This window comes from Rhinopithecus bieti, unplaced genomic scaffold, assembly GCF_001698545.2.
Source record: "Rhinopithecus bieti isolate Rb0 unplaced genomic scaffold, ASM169854v2 scaffold_21201, whole genome shotgun sequence".
NCBI lineage: Eukaryota > Metazoa > Chordata > Mammalia > Primates > Cercopithecidae > Rhinopithecus > Rhinopithecus bieti.
The window spans coordinates 2,761,670-2,788,870 of record NW_016810610.1 but is presented as its reverse complement, the minus strand read 5'-3'; the positions used below and the strand labels follow the sequence as shown (position 1 = coordinate 2,788,870).

General features: G+C 38.6%; 1 protein-coding gene across 7 annotated transcripts in view; it reads left to right on the top strand.

Annotated features, from left to right (window-relative positions):
- The window catches only part of VTI1A (vesicle transport through interaction with t-SNAREs 1A), a 373,026-nt gene that overhangs the window by 202,912 nt on the left and 142,913 nt on the right, over positions 1-27,201 (top strand). For 5 of the 7 annotated variants that reach the window (XR_001889282.1, XR_001889280.1, XR_001889281.1 and 2 more), the window contains 2 exons: positions 17,153-17,223; positions 17,872-17,933. Coding sequence is in view for 4 of the 7 variants with exons in the window: in XM_017892469.1 (XP_017747958.1) it covers positions 17,153-17,223; positions 17,872-17,933 (133 nt within the window). In the remaining 3 variants the exon portion in view is untranslated. Of the gene's footprint in view, positions 1-17,152; positions 17,224-17,871; positions 17,945-27,201 lie in introns of all 7 variants that reach the window. The other 2 variants (XM_017892471.1, XM_017892470.1) reach the window with 1 other exon arrangement.

Below are 27,201 nucleotides of genomic sequence, written 5' to 3'. Positions count from 1 at the left end.
GACGTACATTAAATACAAAGAAGGTATTTTCTCATGTTTCTGCTAAACTTGACTTTCTAACCTATGATTCATACTATTCTCATCTGTTTATATGACTAATTGCTTTGATGAGTTACATTAGTTATTTTTCACCGTCTTTATTTTATAAATTACTTCTTTGATTTGAAGAGGTTATTGTTTCTCCTCTTCATATTGAACAATTATAAGTGATGCTGTGCAGCTCAACCAACATTTAAGGCCACCTCATCTGTTATATCCAGCTGCTGTTGGGATGATGTCCTTCTTGGCCCTGGAAAGTCAGCAAGGGGAGCATTCGTGACTTCAGCACTTCCTTCTTGCTTCAGTGACCTATAAGATGGTTTTTACATGATATTTTAAATATGACAAAATAGTTTCTGATATCTCACTGTCTTAATTGGTAGAAAAATACTGGCATCATCTCTCTTAGTGGAATAACCCTTCTTCTCTTTTTTTTTTTTTTTTTTGAGATGGAGTTTCGCTCTCGTTGCCCAGGCTGGAGTACAGTGGTGCGATCTCGGCTCACCACAACCTCCACCTCCCAGGTTCAAGTGATTCTTCTGCCTCAGCCTCCTGAGTAGATGGGATTACAGGCATGCACTCAGCTAATTTTTGTATTTTTAGTAGAGACAGGGTTTCACCATGTTGGCCAAGATGGTCTCAATCTCTTGACCTTGTGATCCACCCACCTCGGCTTCCCAAAGTGCTGGGATTACAGGCGTGAGCCACCACGCCCGGCCTGGAATAGCCCTCCTTGTAGCTGATGATTCCAGCCTTTGTTAGCTGAAACTGATGTCCACATTAAAATAACAGTAATAGTAGTAATAATTATTTTTTAGAACTGTGAGTGTACACTTTCGGTGTGTCAAGGAGGAAATGAAGGGGCTTTGAATACCAAGTTACCTTCTTACTTCCAAGGATAATTCCTCCAGGAAAGAAAAGGTTGAAATAGAGAGATGGGAAAGTCCACTTCATGCAAGTCTGTTTTATCAAAGGAAAAGTTTTAGCCAAAGGGCTATTACTTGGTATATTTCTGCAAACTTCCCCAGAACATCAGCCTCAGCCAGAAATAGAAAGGAACACACTCCTCTGATAGATCTCTTACCACTTGGAAATTGTCATGAATCCTAACGGGATGTTTAGAGTGGAGTATGGTCGAATATTTGGAATTCTATAGTGATGGAAATTTCTTTCCTTCAGGTGAAAAAAAGAAAAAAAACAGGCAAAGAGAAAACAACTCTTTGAATCAAAGACAATGTAAAGGGATGGAAGTATGGTTGCGGCAGTGCTTAGTTAGAACAATATCTAAACTTCAGCGTAGACAAGCCCTGAGTGAAATCAAAGCCTCCCACTGCCATAACACCATGAAGATTTTCACAAGGTGACGCAGATAAATGGATGGGGAAAACAGACCAGAGCGGACACTTCAGTCCTCAGAAATGAGTGTCCTTCACATTGGCTGTCACTGACTGTCTCAGTGAGTATGCAGTTGCTGTGTGTCTCACAAAAAACAAATGCACAAAATCCTGGAAAGGGAATTGAGGACTCTGAGGGCAGCTCAAAGAGTTAGAGCCAGTTGTGGAGGCTCACGCCTGTAATCCCAGCCCTTTGGGAGGCTGAGGCAAAAAGGTTGCTTGAGCCCAGGAGTTTGAGACCAGCCTGGGCAACATGATGAAACCCCATCTCTACAAAACATTCTTTTTTAAAAAGTAGCCAGACATGGTGGCATTCACTTGTGGTCCCAGCTACTCAGGAGCCTGAGATGGGATGATCGCTTGAGCCCAGGAGGTCAAGGTTGCAGTGAGTCATGTTCATGCCACTGCACTCTAGCCTGGGCAACAGAGTGAGACCCTGTCTCAAAAAATAATAATAATAATAGGCCCACTGGGCATAGGAGGCAGACCATGATGTGTCTGTTGGGCCCTACAAGACTCCCCTTGCTTTTCTTTCGTTGAAGTAATGTTACCTGTGGAGGGTGTCCAGGTTCTTGGCATCTTGAACAAAGAATTGGACAAAATGCACAGACAAAACAAGGAAAGATTTAAGCAACAAAAGCAGAGATTTATTGAAAATGAAAGTACACTCCACAGGTTGGGGGCGACCTGAGCATAGGGACTCAAGAGCCCCATTACAGAATTTTCTGGGGTTTAAATACCCTCTAGAGGTTTCCATTTGTTACTTGGTATACGTCCTCTGTAAATGAAGAGGATGAAGTCAAGTTACAAAGTCATTTACTCAATGTACACCCTATGTAAATGGAGAGGATATTTTCTGTCCTAGCTGAAGTGTTTCCATTTGATTTGGTTCTAGGAAGTCAGCAAGAATCAGCCTTATGTCCCCTGTCTCCAGACCCTATTCTCCTGCCTCAGTAAGAGGGAATTTTTTTCATTTTGCTTTGTATTCCTGTCCTTTTATTTGATTGATGACATTCAAAGAGTCATATAATGTCTAGCTTCCTTCTTTGGCATGTGTTTGTGTGAAGTATAACTCCGAATTGCACAACCAGAATGCCTATGATGTTGGCCACCTATGTGCTGGGGAAGGCACAATGCACAACAGTGGCCATGTCATAAGCTTAGGGATCAATATGGCTTGGGTCTTGAATACTGGCCAACCTTGGGCAAATTACTTAACTTCTCTAAGCCTCAGATTCCTTGTCTTTAAATGGGATTAATAATAATCGACTTCATGTGGTGGTTATGAAGATTAAATACAGTATCCATTAAGTGCTTAGCACAGTTGCTAGTATAAAATGAAGCAGTCAATAAATAGTAGCCCAAAATAAAAACCTTTCCCTGGAGGGGAGCATTCATTGCAGTATTTTATACACAGCCCGTAAGCAATAAACTTTTGTTGGATATATATTGAATGTATGCAGTCATTTTTTCATCCCCCAGGGTTTCAACCTACGTGCTTGTTTCCCCCCCCAAAAGAAGTCCCATCCCAACTTGTTAATACTCTTAGGAGGAAGTTTGGTAAAAGACTCCGTTTTAGTGGTTCCCTAATAAAGTCTGTTCAGATATAATTAAAAAATCTTCCTACAATTATGCTAGTAAGTTCAATATACAGCCTGGCTGATGAAGTCTAATAAATTCCCTATTGTATTTAGAAACAATGGTAGCTTTGTTTTATTCTGTGTTTTAGAGACTCCCAATGTCATAGTGCTTGCTAAGAAAAGCAAACAATAAATAAACTTTTTTGTTGTTAGGAGTTTTACTAAAAGAAGTCTCTAAGTGCGTATTTGGTTTTGTACTCTCCTTCTAAGGTCACACTAATACTTCAGTTTATAAAATGAATAATTTTTTAGTATGCTTCACCTGACATTGAGCAGCAGTTGCCATCTAATAAGCAAGATTTTCAAAATCCATATTTACTAGCCTTTTCTATAATGTCATAAGGATAGCATAAATATTAGGAAACCTTATCTCCTTTTATTTTTTTACAAGACAGTAATTTGAGTTCAGTTTGGATCTTTTACCACACATACATCTCAAATTTAGATATAATAATAAGATCACATCACCTTAAAACTCTGTCAGAATATACCCTACAGTCATCCATTCTTTTTCTTATACTTTTCTCCATTTATTCACTAGTTCCCTTGTCTTGAGTTTTGTTAGTTTCCACCTCTCAAAATGTCACTGTCTAAAACTACAAGTCTCTTCTACGTTAAAGTTTTTGTCTGCCTCGTGATATAGCATAAATTCTCCCCCTTCCTCTGTAAATTGCTCTGGCTTATGCGTGTGTGTGAATAAAACTTTATTTACAAAAACAGGCCACAGGCTGGATTTGGCTAAATTGCCCTAGCTTGCCAACCCTTACAGTGGTTCTCAAAACATAGTCTTAGGGAACCAGCATCACCAGCAGCATCTGGATACTTGTTAGAAATGCAACTTCTTCCCCCCCACCCCCTGCCCCCCGACACACACACCTACCGAGTTAGAAATTGTGGATTCAGGGCCCAGCAATCTGTGTTTTCACAGTCTCGCCCTTTCATTTATCAATTGATTTATGCATTATCCACTTCCACAAAAAAGATTTGAAGTATCTTACAATAGATAATCAGGTAGGTGTATCAAGAGCAGAAAAAATTAACCCAGATCAAAAGATAGAAACCAAGGAATAAAGAGAAGGTGGGTGTATGTGTGGTGGGGTGGGGCAGGGGTGGCAGGGCTCCATGAAGACCTAGAGAAATGCTTTAACAATCAAGGATTAAACTCACCCAGAGCTTCCTAGGATTCAGACCAAACAAACATGTTGGGTTGCATAGCTTGCCTCAGTCACTAGTACAAAATGAATTCTGCCCTGTACTGTCCAAATACATATATATATATATATATAATGAAGGGGAGGAAGTGTGATGGTGGTCTTTGAATAAGACAAGCTAAGAAATGTGATAAATCCTATTCTTGAAATCAGCCTAAAACTGTATTGATGTATTCCTTGTTTCATAATTTAAGTAAATCTTATGAGTACCAAAGGCCCAGAGCTAAAAGGGTAAAGATCTGTCCCAGGGCCAGGTATTTTGGACTAGAGAATGTTGAAGAATGAAGGCCAGTGGCCCATAAGAAGGATTTTGACATGACTGACAGACATTTTTAAAGTGTGCCTATCTGTGCCCCATATCTAGGGAATTAGCCTACAATAAGGGCTGCACAACACTGTTTCTTAAAAGCTTCCTAGATGATTCTGGTGCACACTCGCACATGAGAATCTTTGCCAGAGTCTGTGACCTTCAAATTTCAGTCATCTCACTCAGGCCTTTAAAGCAAATACACGCAGAAAATCCGAGAATGAGAGCACTAGCTGGAAGCTGAAAAGTGGAGAACTCAAAAACTTACCATTTGTCAAGTTTCTGTTGTCAATTGAGAAAGGTCCCAGTGCCATAGATCCCGGAGAGCAAGTAGGTCTTATCCCCTGTGCCAACCCTGACCAGCTGGAGTTGACTGCCTGGGGTGTTTCGAGGAGAAGGTTTGTGGCAAGGTGTGTTCAGGGCACCACCGTGATTGATGGACTATACCTGCCAGCTGTTTGGTGTTTAGGAGCTGTGGCATGTATGGCATGTGTTTGTTGACCTTATTCTCAGGGTTAGATAAATGAATAGAAGAAATAACATTTTGTTGAAAATTCAGCTAAACTGACTTACTTTCTCTGAATTTTCGTTCCCCCCAAAACCTTTTTTTTTTTTTTTTTTTTAAAAAAAAAAAAAAAAAAAAAAAAAACAGGGTCTTTCTCTGTCATCCAGGCTGGTCTGACAACCCTTGGGCTCAAGCAATCCTCCTGCCTCAGCCTCCTGAGTAACTGGAGGTACAAGAGCATACCACACCCAGATATTTTTTTTTTCTTTTTTCTTTTTTTTTTTTCTTTTTTTGAGAGACAAGGTTTCCCTGCATTGCCCAGGCTCATCTCAAACTCCTGGGTTCAAGTGATCCTTGATCTGCCTCAGCCTCCCAAAGTGCTGGGATTATAGGCATGAGCTACCACACCCAGCCTACAAACTTTATTTCTTGAATTTTAAGCCAGCTTTAATGTCAGTCTTCTCACTTCCTCAATTTTCCCTTCTCATGATTTCCTGCAGGATATTTCTTGAAACTTGATCATCCTTGATGTGGTTTGGATCTTTGTCCCCACAAAATCTCATGCCCAAATGCTAATCCTCTGAGTTAGAGGTGGGCCCTGGTGGGAGGTGATTGGATCATGGGGGTGGTTTCTCATGGTTTAGTGCCATCCCCTCGATGCCGTTCTCGTGATAGCAAGGGAGTTAGTTATCGTGAGATCAGGTTGTTTAAAAGTGAGTAGCACCTTCCCCTCACTTTCTTGGTCCTGCTCCTGCCATGTTAAGCCATGCCCACCTCCCCTCTTCGCTTTCCGCCGTGACTGAAAGTTCCCTGAGGCCTCCCTGGAAGCAGAAGCCACTATGCTTCCTGTACAGCCTGCAGAAGTGTGAGACAGTTAAACCCCTTTTGTGTCTCTGGTTTGTTTTATAGGAATGTGAGAATGGACTAATGCAATCCTTTAGGTAAAAGCGTTGTGTTTCTCACAGCTCAAATATAGCAGCATGTATGTGTAAGGCCTGTTCTCTTCCTGTATCCATTGTCCTCTATTTTTCAGGTTTAATAACTTTACTTTTTCCATCTATTCAATATATCTATACTTTCTTCTCCTATTTTAGCCTAGGTATCTTCTTTCTTTCTGTGTGCTCAGAAGAGTCAAGATATATAAAAATACTATATAAAACATAACATTTTAAATTTATGAGTCAGTGTAAACATTTGTCCAGGCTTTGAGTTAGGGTACACATTAGATTTTTTTTTTAAATATAAGAGGTATAAGAAGATAGTAACTTCTTCCAGATGAGTTCTAAATATTTTGTATGAATCAAAAATAACTCTTTGCCACCCCCCACCTCACACATACATAATATACAAAAATTAAATCAAAATGGATCAAAGACCCAAGTCTCAGAACTAAAACTATAAAACTCTTAGAAGAAAATATAAGGACAAATCTTCATGGCATGAAGTTGGCAATGCATTCTTAGGTATGACAGCAAAAGCACAAGCAACAGAAGAAAAAAACGGATTAGACTTTATGAAAGTTAAAAACTTTTATGTATCAAAGAACACTATATATTGTGTTATAACACTATACACACACACACACACACACACACACACACATATATGTATGCCTTAAAACAGAACAACAAAAAGATGTGTAGTATTAGGATGCCTTGTCCTCCACATTGTAGTGCATGTTGGTTTTCTTTTTAATTTGTTTTTGTTGTTGTTAATGCAAAGATCAAAGGCCTAGGAGTCGGGAGACTTAGGATCATGGTTGCAGCTCTTCAGATAATGAGCAGCATGATCTGGGTGATCTTGGAGACCTCCACCTCCCAACTTCCCTCATTCTAGTTTGCTCATTTGCTCAATTACTTTATTTATTTATTTATTTATTTATTTATTTATTTATTTATTTATTTTTTCCAAGAGACAGGGTCTAACTCTGTCACCCAGGCTGGAGTGCAGTGGTTCAGTCATAGCTCGCTGCAGCCTCAATCTCCTGACCTCAAGTGATCCTCCCACCTTAGCCTAACAAGTAGCTGATACCACAGGCATGCCCCACCACGCCCGGCTAATTTTTGCTTTTTTAAGAGATGGTGATCTCACTGTGTTGCCCAGGATGGTCTCAATCTCCTGGCCTCAAGTGATCCTCCCAGCTCAGCCTCCCAAAGCACTGGTATTACAAGCATGAGCCACCACGCCCAGCTCATTTGCACCATTACTTTTACAGCCCACATTTGTTCTAAAAGTCTTTGATTCTATTGTTATAAATTTATAAAGAACTTGACCATATTTTTAAGTTGAGTGGTTCCAATGAACAAAAATTTCCAAAGCACCTGCATATGTCCTATACTGCCTCTTAAAATGCAGTATATACTGAGAGGAATGAGACATGGCCTCATCTTTAAAGCCATTTACAGTATGTTAGAGAAGAATATATAAGCAAGGAGTTACAAACGTCTATTCCTACGGCAGCCAAGCAGGGAACAGAAATGAGTGAAACAGGCCAGCAGGAAGGTAGCAAACTGGATAGTACCTGGCTCTTCTAAAGAGAGAAGCTGTAACTCAGTTCCAGCCTGTGTTTACCAAGTGGGAATGGGGACTCAGTGTTGCCAGATATTCCAAATTTCAAAAGAAACTAGAAGTTTATCATTTTATATGAAACCTGCTGTTTAAAAATTTTTTGCTGTGATTGCCAGCTGGTTCAAAAATGCTTAAAATAGTCTTTCATAAAAGCAAAAGATGTTTGCTAGCCACTTAAGTCCTGTGGTCCACCCAATAGTGACTTCTCAAACATATAATTAGAATGCTATACATTTAGTGATAGCAATGTGTGCAGAGTTCACAAAGAGTACAAATAGTGATTAACTCGGCTCAGAATGATTTCTAAAAAGCTTTCTAATTACTTTGTAGTCACTTCTCAATTCTTTAAGCACTTTTTGTTTTTTTAGAATGAGTAATTCATTTACCCTGGAGAGCTGGATGACGCTGAACACGTCTCCCTTGTCTGTTAAGTAAATACATGTTTGGTAAATTCCACAAGTGAGCCTTTGGAATGTGTTTTGACAGTTTTGCCCATTCAGGTTTTCTGCTCCTTCATCTCCTGGCTTTTTTTTTACAGGCTTTATTGAATTGTGAAAAAGGGATGTCCTTCCTGCTGCTCAAGTCTCATTTTATAGAATAGAATGGATTCATTCTCATTTTTGAATGGAGCTATAATTAACATGGTTCCTTTTGTTTAACAACCTCAATTTACATAGTACCTGCTCATTCCGGAGCGTCATTATTGCTAGCACAGCTTCATTGACTGATGTCTGAGGGCTCTGGGAATAGTGTTTGTTAATTATCTGCAACAAACCAGGTAACTAAGGGGAGGTTCTGCTACTATGACTTTGATGAAAGTAGCACTGATGATTTTTTTAATTGCTTAATGATAGATTTGATCATCTTAAAGCAAAATAGAACACATACTCAGCTACTGAGAAGGTAGTGTTAAATCGTAATTGCTTACACACACACACACACACACACACACACACACACACACACACACGTAGGCCCTGCATGGTCTTTTGCTGTATTTCTTTAAGAATGTATTAAGTTTACCTTCAGTCGATATCAATGTGTAATTTTTTTTTAATAATGTCATCATCAAAGTGCCTGTAAATATTTTATAGTACATAGTAAATGCTAATGTCCTCAGAGGCCAAGCAGTACTGTATGAAGCAGTCTAATGTTGGGGACTTAGACAAAATGGAAACAATATGATCTGCTTAGAAGCATTGAAGTTTCTATTGTTCTGGGTTTTTTAAAACGTTATTCTTGGGGCAGGATGGGAACACATCTCTGGGCCTAATTTGGCCCCGTGCTCTAGTTTTCTTATGTGCTCTCTGGAGAAAAGGCGGCATTCAGTGTTTACAGTGACTGAATTCTAATTTGTTGTTGTTGTTGTTGTTGTTGTTGTCAAGACAGAGTCTCACTCTGTCACCCAGGCTGGAGTGCAGTGGCACAATCTCGGCACACTATAACCTCTGCCTCCCGGGTTCAAGCAATTCTCCTGCCTCAGCCTCCCAAGTAGCTGGAACTACAGGCACGTGCCACCATGCCCAGCTGATTTTTGTGTTTTTGCTAGAGACGAGGTTTCACCCTGTTGGCCAGGATGATCTCGTTCTCTTGACCTCGTGATCCGCCCACCTCAGCCTCCCAAAGTGCTGGGATTACAGGCATGAGCCACCATGCCCAGCCCAAGTTCTAATATTTTAAAGCCAAGGGGCACTAAAGATCATCTAGTCTAAGACTCTCATTTTACATTTGAGGAAACTGAGGCCCAGAGAAAGGGAATGTTTTACCTAAATTAAACCCCAAGTGAATACTTCTTGATTTCTTTGAGTGTGTCTTAAAGACAAGGGAATTTGGAGATCATTTTAGAGATGGTTGTATTTCTGCATTCTCCGATACGGTGACCACTAACCACGTGTAGGTACTAAGCACTTGAAATGTGGACAGTGCTACTGAGGAACTAAGGTCCATTTTATTTATTGAAATTTAAATAGCCCCATGTGGCTAGTGGGTACTGTATTATATTGGAGAAAGAAACTCAGAAATTAAGCTTTTTATCCCTAATTTATTACAGCCTACCTTAAATCAATATGCTACTTTACATATAACTCAAGAGCCAGTCAACAGTATACTTTCTGTTTACCTCCTCTTCATCTTTTGTGCTTCGGTTTTCATACATTTTGCTTCTGCATATGTTATCACTATTTTTATTTTAAACAGTTAATTACTTTGAAAGAATATAAGAGAAAATAAATGCTTTTATTTTATTTTCTTATTTATTTATTTTTGAGACAGGGTCTCACTCTGTCACCCAGGCCGGAGTGCAGTGGCACGATCTTGCCTCACTGCAACCTCCGCCTCCTGGGTTCAAGTGATTCTCCCACTTCAGCCTCCCGAGTAGCTGGGACTACAGGCATGTGCCACCACACACAGCTAAGTTTTTGTGCTTTAGGCTAGAGATGGGGTTTCACCAAGTTGGCCAGGCTGGTCTTGAACTCCTGACCTCAAGCGATCCACCCTCCTCGGCCTCCCAAAGTGCTGGGATTATAGGCATGTACCATCACCTGGCTAATTTTTGTAGTTTTAGTAGAGATGGGGTTTTGCCATGTTGGCCAGGCTGATCTAGAACTCCTGGCCTCAATTGATTCACCCACCTCAACCTCCTAAAATGCTGAGATTACAGGTGTGAGCCACCATGCCTGGTCTGCTTTTATATGTATCCACAGATTTACCATTTCTGGTGTTCATCATTCTTTCTTGTACATCCAGGTTTCCATCTAGTGTCATTTCCCTTGAGCCTGAATAATTTCCCTTAATATAACCTGCAGTTTACTTCTGCTGGGTAATATTTTTTGCTTATCAAAGAATATCTTTATTTCACCTTAATTTTTGAAGGCTATTATTGCTGGATATGGAATAATAGAATGACCTTTTATTTTTTCTTTTAGCACCTTGGAATGTTGCTCCATTGTATATTTGTATTGTTTCTGATGAAAATTCAGCCTTCATCCTTATTATTGTTTTCCTGAATATGTCTTTTTTTCTGCTAAGATTTTTTTTTTTTTTTTTTTTTTTTGAGAGGAAGTCTAGCCGTGTCACCCAGGCTTAGCTAGAGTGCAGTGGTGCAATCACGACTCACTGCAACCACCGTCTCACAGGTTCAAGTAATTCTCCTGCCTCAGTCTCCCGAGTAAAGTCGCTGGGACTACAGGCACCCACCAACATGCCCAGCTAATTTTTGTATTTTTAGTAGAGACAGGGTTTCGCCATGTTGGCCAGGCTGGTCTTGAACTCCTGACCTCAGGTGATGCACCTGCCTTGGCCTCCGCAAGTGCTGGGATTACAGGCATGAGCCACTGCACCCAGCCAAGATTGTAAATTTATCTTTAGTTTTCAGAAATTTGACTGTGACATGACTAGGTGTGTTTTTTATTTCTCTTGCTCAGAGGTTCTTAAACTTCTTTGATCTGTGGATCAGCTTTTAAAAAAATACAGATTGGAAAAGTTTGACTATTAGTTCTTCAGATATTTATTCATACCTTTTTTTGTCTCTAATAATCTCTTTTTCTGGTAGTCTAATAACATGTATGTAAGACCACTTGTTATAACCTCACAAGTTATTGATGCTGTGTTCATTTTTTTTAACTTTTTTTCCTCTTTCAGTTTGGATAATTTCTATTAACTATGTTCATGTTCAGTGATCCTTTATTCTATAATGAAGGATATTCTATTTGGTACACCTAGTGAATTAATTTCAAATGTTGTATTTTTATTCTAGAATTTTATTTGGTTTCTTTTAGAGTTTCCATTTGTTTCTTGATAAACTCATATTTTCACCAATTATGTTTACCTATTCCTATAAATTATTTAACACAATTATAATAGTTCTAAAATCTTCATCTGCTAACTGTAGTGACTAGGATCTATTGGTCTACTCATATAGACTGTATTTTCTCTTGATTATTCTTCTTTCCTGTTTTTTTTTGCATGTCACAATTTTATAGTATTCCACACACTGTATAAAAAAGAACAAGGGAATCTGAAAGGTAACATCCTGGGTTTGTTATACATACAAGATAACATTTTACTCTTATCTTATATTTAGATAATAGAAGGATCTGATTCTCCCAAAACTTGAGTTGGTGCTGAGCTGAAGCTATAATAAGATTGGATTCATCCATGATTAGTGCACTTCCAACCTGTGTTTATGCTGCTTCTTACAAACAAACAAAACATATTGTCAACGTTTGAGCTGGGAGTTGGTTGATCTGCAGTTTCAGATATTTTTTGGTTCACCTTTAGACTCAACTCTGACAGCGTCTTAAAATATAAGCACACAAGAATGCGTGAGAATATGTGATTTCTCTTTATTGACCAGCTCCACCTTTATTCCCTCTTATTTGGCAGATTTGAAGATTTGGGGAGAAATATCAGACCAAGCAATTTGTTTTTGTGTTTAGAGTTCATCTAGATTCCATTCTGTTTTGTAAGCCTACATCATCATTTAACGTTTGACTGATTCCTCTCATCCCTGTAAATTCTATCCATGGCAGGCTCATTCTCAGAGCAGGCACTTGCCCTATATCAAACTTGGTATCGAAGTTGCCACACCTGTTTGCTCATATACAAAGTACTTGTTTCTCTCTAGAATTCATCAGAACTTCTTTGCATCTACTTACTTCCTCCAGAAAAGTTTAGTAATTATTTTGTCTGGGTTTTTCTTGTTTCCATGGGAATGGTTATTTGCATCTTTCTATGGCATCTTTCTACATCCTAACTGGAAGCAGAAGTTCCTCACGTCTTAGGTTGTCAAATAATGAAAGATGTTGAAAGAACTCTCTTTCCATTGTTGTATTTTTCCAGATATCAGGAATTCAAAAGGCTCTTCATGCCCGAGTAACATCAATACAGAGGATAACCTAGCTATTCAGGGCATGAGAGCAGAGTCAGTGCCCAGGAAGCTATGCTAAATGCCGAAGAGTGACTGATCCAACCACTCCATGATCAGATCCCTCCTGAGAAAGCTGTATGTGAATCCCTCTGCTTCCTGAAGCAGCACGTTTTCTACCTTTATTAGATTCTGTGGCCAGAAGTTCCCAAGTCATGTCCAAAATTCAGCGCTCCAAACTGTGAGGACATATTACTTCAAGGTTTTTCATCTGGTTGGTGTTCTGCAATACACATATGAAAACACATGCTTCAGTATAGCTCTTTTGCAGAACTCCTGCACTTCACAAAAGTCCCTGTATGCAAACAATAGTTGTGTAACTGTGAATGCCTTTTATCTGCTACTAAAATTGCTGGTGAAGTTTTCAAGTGCCAGAAGATACCCTTACCTTCTCTTAGTCCTTTAAAGAAGACCCAACTTGCTATTTTCGCTTTTTAAAATAATTTGTTGGAAACCACATTCTTAACAAAGTTTATAAAAAGAAAATTAAATAAATATAGGTGTGCTGAGGAATAATCACTGTCTTCTGGAGAGTGTCCTGCATATTCCATAATGACTACTTTTAAAAATATTTTGAATGTATCAAATGGGACATTTCCTGGTGAATTAGATTTGAGGCTCCTTCCCTTTCAGCCAGTTTATAACATGATGTGAGCTTCAGTAAGTCCTAACTTCTTATAGAGAATATTTTAATCTGCTCACCTCCAAAATACAGGTCTTATAATTTTTTTTTTTTTTTAAAAAAGGGGGTTCATTCATATTAGTCTTATGTTAGACTTATACTATTGTTCAGATGGTATTATTATTTTATGAGTGGAGAGACATGATGCTTTCAGTGATACAAGTTCTTCAAAGTAAGTCTTATTTTCATGATGTCAGGCCAGTCCTTCAGGAGATATCTTGCTAGATTTGAAGTTACCTGCTCCTTTCTCAATTTCTTTATGGGACAGGAAAGTATTCAATGGCTGTTGTGTATATCTTCCAAAAAGATTGAAAAGTAAAGGAAATGTTAGCCAAAAACCCTTTTGCACATGTGTTTATCTATAAAAGGGGCTATGGATCAAGGATATGATTGATTCTGGGTAACTATAAAAACGAAAATTCATTTTATGTGTTTGAGAGCTCTACTCCCAGGATGATTCCCAGGACCACTGTGGAAAGGAGAGAAGTGCAGGAAGGAGCTCTTCCTTCCAGGAATTCATTTATCATGCTCGTACTGACATGGAGAATTCCAGCATACACTGTCAGTTTTCATTGCCTTGTTATGCTTCTCATTGTTTCTTAATCTCAAGAAGACCCTCACAGTCAACAAGTACACTATTTATAAAATTTATGATTTCTCAAATTAGTTCAAGAGCAGCAGTATGGCTGTTCCATTCTCAAGGCACTATGGAAAGTAAAGAACTGAAAATTTCAATCTCACATCTGCCGTTGGCTGAGGCCTCTGAGCTTGTGTTCTTTCTATTATGGTATTTTTGGTGAATGCTTACCTCTTCAGTTAAATTATTCAAGAAAAATAAACCTAACAATGTTTCTAATTATTTAATGAAATAATCGCCAAACCAAAGATAGTCTGTATTAAAATAATCCCTCTAATTTGTTGTCTTGATTTGTTTTGGTTTGACTAGAAGAGTGGGCCCCACAGTGGAAAAGAAAAACCACATAACTTTCTTTACATGAATTCTTTTTTTCATTCCATAATAGTAATCACTGTAATATATTTGGCCTGAAATTTTCTTTATTAGAGCATTAAAATGGAAGATAGCAAGCAAGAAATGAAAAAAGAATTGTGTTTCCAACAGTGCATGGCATTTGGGTGTTAAGACCGGGATGCATACATTCTTGCCAATATCTCTTCTCTTGCTAGATCGAGTTAGTACTTGGGATGCTGAGCTGTGTCTCGGGAGGCAAGGAGATTGTGAGAGTGGTTTATAACTCCTGAAAAGACCCAGATCTTTACTTCTTGTTTGTTGATTCCTTCAGTAGCAGACCGTAGGTCCACTCAGAGTTTTCTCCTCGGCGAACCTGATAAAATGATGAATCTATTGCCTGCTTTCTGATGTCAACTTCTCCAGTGCTACACTGGATGGACTTTAAGAGCAAGAATAGGTCACAAACCTGACACATACTTTAATTCTTTTATTTATTCATTCTTTCCACAGATACTTACTGGGGATACGATACTGGCCACAGACACAATAGTAATAACCTATTTCCTCTTCGTTTTAGATTACATGTTATAATACCATCAATCTGAACAGGAGAAAATATGATATAAATAGCATGTTGCTGAAATAATTGCAGTGTTCATGGTGCTCATATATGTTAAAGGTTTTAAGTGAAAAATGAATTATAATTGCTATATTATGTTGATAAAAGAAATCCAATGTAACAGTAATAACAGTATGACAAAATTGAATATTGTCATGCAAGAAAAGAAAAAAATTCAACTTCAGTTACTTCCTCCTTCTCCATTATTGATATCATCTTCCACTGCTATGATGTTTCCACTGGGAGCCACATATCTTACCCAATTTTACCTTAAGGATAAATTGTATGGGGTTAATAATAAAGAACTGAAATAAGTCTAAGAGGAGCTACTATACTGAGAAAGAATGTTAAAAATGTGTATGCTGTCAAAAATATATTTATGCTAGTGCATGTAACTGTTTTCTATGAGTTGGATTTTCTGTCATGAAAGGAATATGCAGTGCTTTTTCTAATGTGCCTTGAAACACAAACTCTTCTGATAACACTTGTCTGTAACTCTTCTGTAACACTTCTTTAACTGCTTAATCCTTACTGCTGGCATGGAAGCTCCATGAGTGCAAACACTTGATGTTGTTTGCTGGCCATATCCCTGGCACCTGTACCTGGCACACAGTGGGGACTCAATGATTCTTTGTTGAATACTCTGAATCTTACATACTATTTCATGACATGCCTTTATATGGTACCCTATAGCTTCCACAACATTTTAACTTAGGCTATCTATCTCGTTGGATCATAACATCAACTTGGTGAGAAAGACAGGACAGATATTTTTTCCTGTGAATAAAGTTGCAGCTCAAGTGGGCTATAGCAGGGCTAAGATAGGAGAGTGGCAAAGTCATAATAGCCCACTGATGTTCTTGATTGAATGATGATCAATCAATCATCATTCAATAAATGCTTATTATTGTTGTAGGCCAGTCACTGTGCTAAATATTGTAACTGAATTACCTTATTGAACTCTTACAACAAGCTCATGATATAGTACTATTATTATTAATATTCCCATTTATGGATAAACTGAGGCACAATGAAGTTAGCCACACAGCTAGTAAGGGCCAGCACTGGGACTTTGGCTCAGGCAGTGTGAGCTCACAGCCAAAGCTCTCAATGTGGCCTAACTACTGCTCTACATTTTTAGGGTGTCCTTTAAAAAAAGCCTAGCAGTGTACATGTATGAGCCAAATAACTACCATGGTGACTTCTTACTGACTTCATTAAATTATTTGTTATTATTATAATAGGTGCTTGTTTGAATGCTTCTATATGTCTGTAAGCCAGAGATGATTGTTGTTATAGGTATGAGTAAAGAGACAATGCAAGAGGGAAAAGGAGAGAGAGATGTAGAACAAGGTAGTCAGATAGGTTGCCAAGATTATAAGAGAGGCATCCTTCTAGTATGGAATAAGGCACCTCCCAGGTAATGGGGAATGAGTCTGAAAATGATTTATTCAAGGCAGCTGGTTATCTGTGAGGTCAAGCCATACCTACTGTCTTCTAAAAGGGTCTGCAGATTGGAGAAGAGACTGCCTAGTGTCAACCAAATAAGATGATCATGGCACGGGAAAACCTCATTAGAACTCAGCAGTATGGCTTTTTAATGAATGTTCTAAATTGCCTATAACAGTATAAGGGTTTCAGAGTTCTGGGGTGAAAACACTGTCTCCAGCATGAGCTGTCTTCAATTTCTTGAGAAGGAATGCACCTCACCTTGAGTTGACTCAAGTACCTACAGCCGCTGATAACACATTAAATGAGCCCTTGCCTTGAAGAGAGCAGAAGCCTAGAGACAGTTCACTACCAATAAGCATATGTAGGTGAGCATATGAGGATTACTTGTGCAGGGCGAATACACTAAAATTAAAATTGTTCTAAATGGAGTCTGACATACATGTGCAAAATGAAAGGGGAAAGGAAGAGCAGAATCATTAACATTACTTATAACCTGTAAAAACCAACAGCTAAATTCCATGATGGCAAAATAGACTAATGGACATCAGATCTCCTCCACCTTTGCTGATATTTGCTGGAGTGGCCTGGGCAAGACATCATCTCTAAGTCATTATTCTCATGTTGGTTATGTTCTATAGGTCAAATATCTAATTATACCTAAGATAAATAGACACATTTATCAAATACTGTTTATATTTTTCAAATACATGAATTGAAATACGTGTCTAATGTATAATGCATGCATGCTACTTTAACATTTTATGTCATTTGGGTACTTCTGAGAGTTATTCTCATGTGCACTCCAAGTCATTTTTCCTTACTCAGATTTTCTTTTCCATAGAGCAAATTGGTCAGGAGATGTTGGAAAACCTTAGTCATGACAGAGAAAAGATACAGCGAGCACGTGAAAGAGTAAGTACAAGTGATACAGTTTTTTCACATATGCAGTAAATGAAGACATAAATGAAAGGCATTGGGACATAAACAATAGCAATTAGGTAGATACATGTATCTAAGGTGAAAGAGGGTGTAAGGTCTGTGGAAAGGAAAAGACAGAGAGTGACATGGAGCAAATAGCAGCAGACTCTATGTCCCCATCCCAGAATGCTCCCAGGTGGGTATTTTATTTACTACTTATAGAGAAGGTCACTGAGGGAGATTTTGGAGCATGTTCATCTTTTAGAGTGAAAACTATAGAATTATTGGTGGTCATCTTTTCTCAATTCATTTTATTTTTATGTTTTTAGGACTTTGCACATTCATAAGTTGCAGATGAATTACCAAATATTTATGAAATTTTTTCAGCCTGTGCTTTGCTTTTATATCCGGTTCTAGTATCCAGCTTAAAGCTCCCAAGATTACCTCTCATGTGTCATTCTCCAAATATAAGAATTTTCCATGTTTGTGTAGCTGTCAGAAATGTATTTGTTTTTGTATATTTGAACATTTTTATTGTTTGGATTTTCTATCATGAAATAAATTGTCACTTGCCATGCACTTTAGAAATAATCTAATTGCATGAACTTTTGTTTTGTTTTAACATTGCTGTTCTTCTTGCAGCTTCGGGAAACAGACGCTAATTTGGGAAAAAGCTCCAGGATTCTGACGGGGATGTTGCGAAGGTAAGAGCAAGGTAGGGACCTATCTTTCTCTCTGTCTCTTTTTAAAAATATTATGTTTTCATTCAATTGCAACAGGGCATATTACATGTTTTTGAGCTTCTGCTCTTAGTGCCCTGTGTCAGGACCCGTTTGAAATAGTAAAGCACTGATATTAACTCTTGTTTGGACAGGGACACATCCTAACACAGATTAGAGAGAAGGCTTGAGCTAGGGGAGTAACCTGAAGCTATGGAAAAAATTAGGGTTAGACATGAAGTGTTTTTTCATAGCCTGAGGAAGGCCCCATGGCAGGAGCAGGCTGATTTTATTTTCTGTTTTGATGGCCTCCTTCTCATGGAGGGAATGCAGACCTACCATTTTCAGGAGCACGGTTGCTGTTAGCTTTGCGCTCTGTTGCCTTGTTTTCATTTCTTTAAGTGACACTGTTTGGGGAAACATTTCTGTTTTATGTATACACTGAAAGATGATTTATAAAGCATCAAGATTATCTGAATAATATGTGCTAACAAACAAATGTTCATGTTTTATATGTGTAACTCAACCTTGATTGATGAAAAATATGCTAAATAGTATGAGGAAATAAATGAATGAATATAGGTAATGTTCTTATAAGTACATTCAACGCAAAATTATTTCACATTCAGAATCTACCACGTAAGAATATCATCTAGCATGCCTGTCAGTTTGGAACTGTGGATAGAAAAGTGAATGAGAAACATTGAGAATGGCCTCTGGAGTGGCTTAATTAGAATTTTTAAGAAGGAAATCTTTATAGTTGATACTATAAAGACAATCATCTAAAAATAACTAAAGTCTTCTCTGATCACGTATCCATATACAATAGTTTGCTAAAAGTATGTTTGCCGTGTTACAGATTTATTACATAAGAACCAATCAAATGTCTAGTGGTTTGGTCTTCAAGACTGATAAGATTTTTCTAAGCAGCCTGACCAGTAGCAAGCCTAAAGTTCCTGGGACATTTCCAGCCAAGGCTGGCATAATGTGACATTCCTCCTCGTTTTCTTGGACCCCAACTCCTAACTCAGAATCATAAGCCATCAAATTCTCTGATTAAGAGTACTAGGCAAATGGCCTAAGAAAAACTCAGAATTCAGAGAGAAGGGTAGTGGTGATTGAAAGGAATCTTCCAATTTTTATTTTTATTGTCTTCAGTGCCTATAGACAATAAAAAAGAAAGGAAGGGGAGGGAAAAACCTCTGTTGCTTCCCTGGGAGGGCTCCTGCATCGTGAGCTGTAACGAATATTCTGCATATGTCTCCATTTTGTCAAATCTCATTGAAGAGTCCTCCTGCTTTATGTCAATTGAGCTGTCCAGAAATCATTCATCATTTTTAGTGTAAAAAAAATGATGTGGTTATTTAAATAATATCATATTAATGTTAAAGTTCAGCTGTCATTTAATGGTATGGCTTAATCAGATGTAGCATTTAGGAAAAATAGTTTATGCGGGCTCCACGTGGCTTTCAGGTTGGCAGATTCAAATAAGGATTTATGGGTTTCGAAACCAATGTATTTCTGTCCATGTTTCTGCTTGATGTACCTCACCCTTTAGTGCAGGACACTGCAGACAGTTATTTCAACAAATAAAGCATCTCCTGATATTGTGTTTGAATAAATTTGCAAGTCATTTGGAGAGGGTAAAGCACAAACAACTTCGGCAACCTTTGACTGGGCTTTCTGTAGGGAAATCATCATAACGTGGTTGTTTCAGAAGCCTACGGAAGAAAATTACTCTGGTGAAATCTACATGGGGTTCTCTTTGTAGGCAAACTCAGTCAATCACTGACTCATCTTCTTTTGGGATGTATCTAGAGTATGAACAGAAATAAAAATTCCCAGATGGACATCACCTTGCTACATCTGAACCAAGGGTACGCTTAAGTCCACCGGTTCCACCTGTTCGTATGAAAAACATCGTATGACAATGTTTTTCACTAGGCACAGCTGGGATCTTGGTATTAGCCAGGATATTCAGATATTTTCAACCAATGCCTTAACCTGGCAATGGTCTCTGGGGACCAAATGCAGTGGTGGTTTTGTTTTAGTTTCTAATTACTGCCCCATATGATATACAATGTATTTTGGACTTGGGAAAAGGCACAAACATTTTACCAACCTCTCTGCTTCATTATTTTGGTTATATCGTAGAAAAGCTCTCTGCAGAGAAATAGAGGCAGGGTTTATGTACCAAAGCCTCTTATTGAATGCTCTGATTTTGCTTTCCCTGTTACATCCCTCCCATTCATATGGCTTTCGCTTCAGCCCTGGTGAGCTTGTATTTCAGAAAGAAAAGCCACATTCTCTTACTATTCTTCTTACCAAAACTGCATAGCTATGTCATGTGTCAGCAAGCGCTTCTGATTTAGGAAATGCTATGATATTGAATCATGTGCTCATCTGCCACCTTCACAAATGTGTAAAAGAAATGAATGTCCTCTTTGTGCAGTGCGAGCATTTACCTGCATAAAACATAAGCTTAATTATTTTCATATGATAAATTCTGTGTGACTGAAAATAGTTAAATATTCTGTAGTATACCAAACCAAGGAATTACTTTGTTTAAAAGAAAGATTGCAGGTTATTTTTTAATTCTTTTAAACCTTGATTGTTCTCAAATTTGTAAAGTGAACAAAAATGGCTTGGCATGGCTCCTCATTTGAGCCATTTTACGTATGGTCTGTTGTGAAGACAGGTGAAAACACTGTTCCATTGGTACCAAGATCTGTGCGTATGTCCACTTGATTATCTGTAAAACTGACCAAAAGGAGTTGGGGAAATCAAAATGAGTAAACAACAAAATTAAGTTTATAAAATCCAGCAGCCACTAAATAATCATCTACCACTCATGCTTTTTAATCTTTTTTTAATGTCAAATAAGATAAACATCTATTTCCTTCCTTCTTTCCTTTCTTCTTTTCTTTCTTCTGCTTCTTCATTTCCTTAGTAAATATTTAATGTCTGTACGCCAGGGCTGGGGATCCTGAAATGAACCCAATTTTATCCTCACTTTCAGAGTACTTTAGTGTAGTAGAAGACATATGCATAAAAATGTACTATGGAAATTCACAAAATTAACAGATTCTCAAGGCAGCTATTGAAGATCCCACAACTGCAGTTAGTCCTTGCTGGTCATTAAAAGGGACACGAGGAAAACAAATAACTAATAAAAAAATACGAGTTAAATGGCTATAAAGCCAACATGTTTGGAAAAAAACTAGAGAAATAGAAAATGGTATATGGAATCATTACAAACAAATTTTGAAAAGAACTAAGGTATGCAAAAAAATTGACATATAATATGTAATTTAGTGAGATAGCAACTGATTCAACCAAAAAGAAATTGCTCTTCGTGTAAGCATGCCATATTACCAAAAGAAAGAAAACAAAGGAGAAAATTGGTCAATTCAAAATTATAATAGTCAAAGTCCACATCAGAACACAGCTATGACTGATTTCCTGGAAAGTAATTTTTCTTCTATTCTGACATAAGATGGAGAGTTATCAAAGGACAAACCGTTCATTTCCTAACTCTGTAGACAGAGTTTACATAAAGTGGAATTCAGATAATAATGAAAATGGTCATGAAACAAATGACCATTTATGTTGTAACTGGGTCCAATAAATGGATTTTTTCATTGACTTTCACAAAATTTGATTTTTATAATTGGCTGTCTTAAAGTGTCATAGTATCACTAGGAGGCTGAAATGTTTCTCTTCATATGTATGTATTGATATGTGTGTTTGTATGTGTATTTTTTCTATACCTTTGAGCAGAAAGTCTTACTCGTTCAAACTGTTGGCAATCAGTACAAATGAAAATTAAGATTTTCAAAATTCAGAGTCAGAATAAAAAGAAATCATGATTCTATTTCCTTTTACCTCTGAAGAGTTAATGATTGATCACTAATTGTATATTTGTTTCTAAAAGTACATGAACAATGCCTCAGGAATGTAACAAAGTTATAGTTTAAGAGCTCCACTGACAAAAATTTACAGGATAGGCGGGGCGCAGTGGCTCAAGCCTGTAATCCCAGCACTTTGGGAGGCCGAGACGGGTGGATCACGAGGTCAGGAGATCGAGACCATCCTGGCTAACATGGTGAAACCCCATCTCTACTAAAAAAAATACAAAAAACTAGCCGGGCGAGGTGGCGGGCACCTGTAGTACCAGCTACTCAGGAGGCTGAGGCAGGAGAATGGCGTGAACCCAGGAGGCAGAGCTTGCAGTGAGCTGAGATCCGGCCACTGCACTCCAGCCTAGGCGACAGAGCCAGACTCCGTCTCAAAAAAAAAAAAAATTGTACATGATATGTTACTACTTTACCTTGGCTCCTCTGCGGCATTGTATATGCTGGCAAAGTGCTTATAAAAAAAAAAAAAAAAAGGCATCAGCCAGGTGTGGTGGCTCACGCCCGTAATCCCAGCACTTTGGGAGACCGAGGCAGGCAGATCACTTGATGCCAGGAGTTCAAAACCAGCCTGGCCAACATGGTGAAACCTCACCTCTACTAAAAAATAGAAAAAAATTAGCCGGGTGCAGTAGCTAATAATCCCAGCTACTTGGGAGGCTGAGGCATGAGAATCACTTCAGCCTGGGAGACGAAAGATTGCAGCTAGCCGAGGTCGCACCACTGCACTCCAGCCTAGGTGACAGAGTGAGACTCCATATGAAAAAAAAAAGAAAAGAGAAAGAAAAGAAGAAATGGTATAGATGATTGTTTAACACCTATTCTGTTTGACAATCTCAAATCAAATAATTTCCTCTCTCCCCCACACTACCTATATTTGCCCCCAACTATTTACACACACACACACACACACACACACACACACACACACACACAGAGATTGTTTCCTTCAGAAAGTGAATTTTGTTTATCCTTCCAGTATGAGTATGGCTCACTTCCTTATGCATGGAGCTGCTCAGAGGTCTTTTGTAACTAATCTGTAATATAAACAAAACAGACAGTATTAAATGCAGTTGACCTAGCTGACACCATTCACACAATATTATTTAATACGCATATTTTTGTTAGAGTTACTTTTGAGTTAGCCTGGGGAATCATTGCCACCTATCATTGCTATCACATTTTACATTTTAAACATAGTCTTTGGTAGAGTGACGGGTAAAACATCTGGAAAGCTTAAATGCACTGTGAGAATGATTCCTGAGAGTAAATAGACCAGGAATGCCAATGCAAGATCTGTAAGCTATAGAAATAAAAATTTTAAAATAAAAACAGGTTTATTCTTACATATGCCATGGCTAGATGTTTAAGCTTCTTTTAAAAACTCATTCTTCTTTCTCCTTCATTTTGCCCAGGAAGCATTCTGTTATATTCTAATTGTTCTTATTACAATGTCTGAAAATTCAACAGTAGAGAGTTTTCAAGACTTGTGAGAAAATGTCCTTGAAAATGTGCTGTCAATTTTAGGCACTGAAGAAAGTACCTTCTCTCATAGTACCTTGCATTTATATTTTTACATCTCTATCTCTATCTCTTTTTCTTTTCTCTGTTTCTCTCATTCCTCTTTCTCAGCACATTTTACTTACTGGTGATAAACTTGGGCCCTGACCTGAATTAGTGTAGCAAAATCTCAATGTCTAAACTATTCTTCAGCTTTTAATCAAGCGCTTATTCTTTCAGAATAAAGTGATTAAATTTCCAATAGATTCTTTGGACTTAACAGATTTAAGATCTGAGCTAGAATAATGCTACAAAGAGATTTTTTAAATCTTGGTCCTTTTTGTGTGCATAAGTTTATTTCTGTACACTTGACTCATTGCCTTTGTCCTATGACCTCTTCAAGGCCAGCATGGGTAACATTTTTACCAAACCAAAGAATAGCTTTGGATTTGCTTATATGTTTCTCTTTAATAACATGCTGTGCCTTTAAACATAGAATTTTGTTCTAATGTCAGACACTTGAATGCAACACCTTGTCAATGATAACTCTACCAGCTGCATTCATTGAGTCTTAAGTGCATATGTGACCCTAAATCATGTATTATACATCTTATCTGATTTTATCCTTAACAGTTCTGCAAAGGAGGCATCACTATCCCCATTTTACAGGTGAGGCAAACTGTGCTTAGTGAAGTTAAGTAAACTATCCAGATTCACATATTGTAGAAAGGAACAGAATTAGGATGTGAACTTAGTTTGCTCTTTTGACACACTACACAAGGTTCCCAAAGGCCAGTTTATGAATCAGAACCAGTTTTCACTAGTGGTAAGAAGAGTAAGAACAAACAGTTGAATTTTTGTTATGCCAACTTTTATTGTCAGATGCTATTATAGTTCCATTTCTTCTGTGAAATAATTGGTGGCAGTAAATAATTTCCTTAAACTAGGTTCATTGTTATAGTAAATAGAAAAATAAATACTTGGAAATATTAAACATTGGCAATTGTATGTCAGTCCTCTCACTGTCCCATGCCCCCCTCTCATTTCACTGACCAGGAAATTCAAAATCCATGCTATACTATACCCTTTAATAACCAAAAACACTGCTACTTATGCACTCTCTGTTGGGTAGGTAGCAGCCACAGTCCTAGATATTTGTTATACGTTACCTTCTTTCACTTTCATGATAACTCCATAAGATGGATACTATTACTCCCGTTTTAAGAAATAAGGGAACCACTGGTAAATATCCTCAGGGTCTACATAAGTCGTCTGCCTCCAGGGCCTTGTTTTCCTACTGCACCAACTATTTATCCTTCTGTGGAGACTCAGTTTCCTCACAGATGGTCAGACAACCCTTCTGGGTGTGCAGACAGTTGTTCCTGAAAGCAAGGAACAAACCCTACTGAATCCCATCATTGAGGGTGGGCTGAAGGCGCTCAATTGCAGCTGTGTGCCATAGGAGTCCCAAGTGAGTGTGTTCTTAAGGAGTCCTTTCAAATTGTTGTATTGCTAAGCGTAGAAAGTGTGGCATTAACCAGAAGCGAGAAATAACAGCACCGTGCAGCAGAAGAGTCTATCATCTCCCTTACCTCTGGAATTTGACAAGTGTCATTGTTAGAAAATTTTATTTCTATATCTAACTTTATCATCTGGAGTCTTATCCTTGCTGGAGCAAACAGTCCCAGACTTCTTTAATTATTTATGTGAAATTTCTATGTATGCGTCCAGAGGCATATGTCCCAGTAGATAAGGGGTGGTAGGCTCTGGAGCTGCACTGGCTCTGCCGCTTTTTAGCTAGTAACCTTTGGCAAGAATCTCACCTCTCCGTACCTCAGTTTCCTCATTTGCAAAATAGAGATAACAATAGTCTTTACTATGGAAATTTTTATAAATGCGTAGATACATGTAAAGTGCACACAACAGTGCCTGGCACATGATAAAGTACCAGGAAACATTGAGGTATTGGTTATCATCATTATCAGCATTGGTTTTAAAAGAAATAGGGCCTGAGAGCAAAGACTAAAATCAAAATGTTAATTAATAGTTCTTCTAGGTTGATGAATTTTTAATTGATGTTTTAAGTTTTCTTTTCCATTACTAGAGTTTCGTAGGAATTTTTTAAAAATTACAAATCAATAATAATAAATCCCATCATCCTTTCCTTATGTCCCTGTTTCTATCATGGCGCCACTGTTCCCCCTTCCTTCTGGGACCGTCACTCAGCAGCATTTCTTGAACTACTCTAGTGCATTCTGAGTACTACCTGGAGCAAAGCAGTCCTCCAGTCTCACATGTTTCCCATCTCATTTAGGCTGTTTGGGGGCTCCTAGTTGGTCTCTGTACTTCTTCTTCCCTTCTTTTGCCCTTCTGAGTATTACCAACCAATTTACTTGGAAGGTGCCAGACGAGTGCTGTTTCTTCTGTACTTAGGGATTTCCCATAGTGATGTTCAACACAGAATGTCTTCCTTAGTCTCATTGCTAAGGTTTTCCAGTGAACTTTCTAGCCTTGTTTGCTGCTGCTCCCTTTGGGTAGGCGGTATGTCCCTACTAGGAGTAACTACTTACAACCTCCAGGCTAGCTTCACTCTTCACTATTTCTAGACATTTGCTTTGTCTGTTACTTCTACCTAGAATGTTCTCCTTTTGCCACCTATATAAGTCAAAGTCTTCCAGTTGCATATGGCAGAAATCCAGATCAAACTGGCCATAAAATACACACACACACACACACACACACACACACACACACACACACATATATATGTATCTGAACTCGTGTAACTAAGTAGTCCAAGGGTAGAAGCGACTTGAAACAGCGTTTGAATCTAAAAGTTCCAACAATATCGTCAGGACTGGCTTTTGCTCTTTCCATCTCGTGTCTCAGATCACTTATGGATGGGTTCTGGCCTTCGTCAAGGATTCCCCTGGTGGAGAGAGCTCTTGCCAGCACCTCAGTACAGCCATTGAATATAGCGATTTTTTCATTCGAATGCCTCCAGTGAAAGTAATAGCATGAAATCTTACTGATTCGGATTGGTTCTGGTCAGGTAAAAACTCCATTAATCTATGATCTGATGTTGTAGGCATGAGACCCTGTGCAGGGGACGGACAAACAGACTGCGAATGGATGAAGCATAGTCCCCTCAGAAGAATCTGAGAGCTTTTTTCTGAAAGAGTAATGGATACTGGGTGGGCAAAAACAACAGATGTTACCTTTCGAACATTCCAAATGAGCTTTTGTCTATACTCTGGGTCTCAGGTGAATTACCTCACTCTCCCTCAAGCCTTCTTCACTCTCCGAGACAGAAATGATGCATCTTTGTTCTGATCTTTCACAGCAGCTTGTACTTCTCACAAGACATGAACATCATCTACTTTGCATGGCATGTATTATAATTATTATCAACTGTGTCTTAATTTTCTTCTAGATTTTTTTGTGTCCTCCACCTTATCCCCAAAAGGATGCTTTACAGCTCCCCCACAGTATTGTGCAAGTAGCAGAAATTAAGAAGGGAAGAAATGCCGGGCGCGGTGGCTCAAGCCTGTAATCCCAGCACTTTGGGAGGCCGAGACGGGCGGATCACGAGGTCAGGAGATCAAGACCATCCTGGCTAACACGGTGAAACCCCGTCTCTACTAAAAGTACAAAAAAATTAGCCGGGCGAGGTGGCGGTCGCCTGTAGTCCCAGCTACTCGGGAGGCTGAGGCAGGAGAATGGCGTGAACCCGGGAGGCGGAGCTTGCCGTGAGCTGAGATCCGGCCACAGCACTCCAGCCTGGGTAGCAGTGCGAGACTCCGTCTCAAAAAAAAAAGGGGGGGGGGGGGGGGGGGGGG